General features: G+C 48.7%; 1 protein-coding gene across 1 annotated transcript; it reads right to left on the bottom strand.

Moving 5' to 3' along the window:
- Positions 1-258: 258 nt before the first annotated feature.
- Positions 259-2766, bottom strand: LOC125479952 (probable CoA ligase CCL9). The gene is made up of 4 exons (XM_048590131.1): positions 2511-2766; positions 1350-2394; positions 1154-1257; positions 259-1000 (listed from the first exon to the last, which is right to left on the bottom strand). The coding sequence occupies exons 1-4, from the start codon at positions 2709-2711 to the stop codon at positions 782-784; spliced, it is 1569 nt and encodes a 522-aa protein (XP_048446088.1). The 5' UTR covers positions 2712-2766; the 3' UTR covers positions 259-781.
- Between the last annotated feature and the right edge of the window lie 383 nt (positions 2767-3149).

The raw sequence follows: 3149 nt of genomic DNA, 5'->3' as shown, positions 1-3149 counted from the left end.
AGGGACTTGGACAAGCAATCTAATTCTTCCATTATCTTGATTCCGGGTAGGTTCGATAAACTTCAGTAACCATCCACATCACAGTTTACTTGGCAAGCCCCGAGCATGTGCCTTAAACTTATTTTATCATGAATAGTAATTAGCTCGATAGAGCTTGGCGTGAAAGATATGCATGGATATGGTGTGAATTAGTAGCTTTTTCTCGATGGATGAGGGTGTGACAATTAGAATAGAGAAAAGAAAAAAAATCTTGCAAGGTAGAACAAAGTGAGTGGATTATTCGACTAAGACACTTCCTTTATCAAGGTAAAAGGAAAATGGTACGAGGGGAGATGACATGGAAAGTGGCAAACCTAATAACAAATATTTAGTACTAAAAAGCCAATGACCCAACTGACACTTAGAACTAATTTACTACTAAAAAGTAAAAAGCCAAGGAGCATCGGAATCAAACAACATTTGAGCAATCTGGTCAAGTAAAATAACCAACCTACACCCACACACTTTACCAAAAAAAAAAAAAAACGCACACCCACACACACAAGTACACAACAGCCGCTGCATTCGGGCCCCCACACTCGACAATTCATACCCCTTCACCTTCTACACTTTGTACTTGTACCAACCAAATGACCAAATCATATGCATCTTACGTAAACCAGCAGTGTTACACCCATGTTTTTGAATCAACATTTTATCAAAATTAAATTAAACTAAAAACCCTAATCTTCATGTGCTAGCATTTTATTAAAACGGTGGCTAGGAAGAACTGCTCGTAAAGTTAAGCACCAAATTTGGGAACTTTGGCGGTGGAGATTTGAGCAAGGAAGTGCTCCGCCACAATCCGGCGTTGGATTTTTCCGGTCGCGGTTTTCGGAAGAGACTCGGTGATGAACACCTTCTTGGGTACTTTGAATGAAGCCAGATTCTTCTTGCAATGTCGCATCACTTCTTCCTCGTCCAAGCTTGAGCCTTCTCTTGGGATTATGGCACAATTAATCTGCAAAATTAACACATAGTAACATAAATAATCAACCACAGATTGCCAATGATGATATATCAAACTGATTAACTCATCAAAATCAAATATCGACGCATAACTATCGGTTATTGAACTGGGGTTCGAAAAATGTAGTTTAGTTTGGCCACGTACCTCTTCGCCATATTTATCATCAGGAACTCCAAATGCAACGCCTTGGGCGACCTCTGGATGTGACAAAAGTACTGCATCGACTTCAATCGGCGATATCTTTTCCCCTAAAAGCAACAAAAACGTACACATTGTGAGCTAAACTTTACTCGCGCATTTTATCGAACACTCGGTGTGCCATTTCGATTAATTCAGTTACCTCCGCGATTAATCAGCTCCTTAATCCGACCCACGAGGCTCAAATACCCATCGGAGTCCAAAACTCCGATATCCCCCGTATGAAACCACCCGAACAAGAAAGCCGCTTTGTTCGCTTCCGGGTTGTTCTTGTACCCTTTAGTCACATTGGGTCCTCTGATGCAAACCTCGCCGTTCACCCCCTCCGGCTGAGCCGAACCGTTTTCGTCCAAAATCGCAAGCTCCTGACCCACGGGTCGACCCACCGACCCGGGCTTGTGGGCCCCGTCTTCCGGCAACGGATTTGAACACATCAAATGGGACGCCTCTGTCATCGCGTAAGCCTCCAAGACCGGAGCGCCGAACGATTCTTCAAGCCGCGCCAATATCGACGGCGCCAGCGAGGCGCTGCAGGTCCGGATAAACCGGAGCTTCGGGTATTGCGGTTCGGGTTTGCTGCTGTGGCGGTCGAGGATGATTTGGTGGATGGTGGGGACCGCGGTGTACCACGTGGCGTTGTATGTGACCATGTCGGACCAAAACGTCGAGGCGGAGAATCGGCCAGCGGCTGGGAGAGTCGCGGCGGCTCCTGCGGAAAATGAACTTAGTAACCCGGCAATTAATCCGTGCACGTGAAACAGAGGGAGGACGATAACCGTCGAGTCCGACTCAGTAAGTTTGTAGACCGATTTGATGTTCTGGACCGAAGAGGCCAAATTGAGCTGCGTCAAGGGGACTCCCTTGGGCCGGCTTGTGGTCCCCGACGTGTGGAGGAAGAGCGCCACGTCGGAGGGGTCGTTGACGAGTTGCGAGACCGAGTCGGGGCTCCCCTCTGCGGCTGAAGAGAGAGTGACGTGGCTGGCGGCGTCAGACAGGTTGGCGGTCACGTGAGGGATGTTGAGCTTGGAAGCCGCCGCTTGGGCCGCATGAATCGGTTCTTCCGGCGTGATCAGCAGCTTCGATTCCGAGTCGGAGAGGTAGAACTCGAACTCCTCCGCCGTGTACGCCGCGTTCAGCGGCGCCGCTGTCGCTCGGCACCGAATCACCGCCAAAAACATTACAACAAACTACAGAAAAGACACAAAAAAAAAAAAAAAAACACCGTCAAAATTATTTTTTCCTAATTTAAAAACTTGTTTGGTTGCGGAGAAAATGGTGGAAAATAAAACGATGCGATATGTACCTCGACGGCATTGGGGAAGGTGAGTGCGACGGTGTCGTTTGGGGCGATGCCAGAGGCGATTAAGAGGGAGGCGGCATGGTCCACGAGCTCCTGCAACCGCGCATGGGTCAAGTCGAACTTTCCGGAAACGGAAAGGGCGCGGCGGTTCGGGAACTCCGACGCCACCTGCTTCAGCAATCCGGTTAGAGTCGGACTTTTCATTTTCAGAGCAGAATTAAATTAAAATTAAATTAATAAATGGAAGCGATTGGATATGAAGGAAGGAGATTTGCCGTTTCGTATTTATAGGGTCGCAGAAAGCGAGTGGGGAAGGGTGGGCGCGGTGGAGGCTGGAACCGGATGGGACACGTGGCGAGCTGTCGCCGGTCAGATAGAATGTGCCGCCCCTCGGGAGGCGCAGTTCCACGTATCACGTCATGTCGTTTTGGGTGACACGTCAACAAGTTGCCTTGGTGACTGACGTAGCGGGGCCCACCGGGGATTGGTGGACTTGGGAGATGTGATGGATGATCAGGTGGCGGATAATGGATGTTGAGAGCGTAGGGGAGGGAAGCGGCCGAGAGAGGACGAAAAGTCGTTTTATGGGTCGATTGTGGGCCAGCCCATGGACTTCCGTAATGAATCGGTATTCTATTTTTA

Source organism: the organism of the source record quoted next, unplaced genomic scaffold (genome assembly GCF_019419815.1).
Source record: "Pyrus x bretschneideri cultivar Hongxiangsu unplaced genomic scaffold, Pyrus_bretschneideri_v1 Contig30, whole genome shotgun sequence".
Classification (NCBI taxonomy): domain Eukaryota; kingdom Viridiplantae; phylum Streptophyta; class Magnoliopsida; order Rosales; family Rosaceae; genus Pyrus; species Pyrus x bretschneideri.
This window is presented reverse-complemented; position numbering and strand designations above follow the sequence as displayed.

Bases quoted from the DNA above. Each gene is read 5' to 3' on its own strand.
- LOC125479952 (XM_048590131.1), bottom strand. From the start codon at position 2,711: ATGAAAAGTCCGACTCTAACCGGATTGCTGAAGCAGGTGGCGTCGGAG. The intron at 2,395-2,510 runs GTACATATCGCA...TCTTTTCTGTAG, and splicing joins CCTTCCCCAATGCCGTCGAG to TTTGTTGTAATGTTTTTGGC. The intron at 1,258-1,349 runs GTAACTGAATTA...TGTTGCTTTTAG, and splicing joins GGAGCTGATTAATCGCGGAG to GGGAAAAGATATCGCCGATT.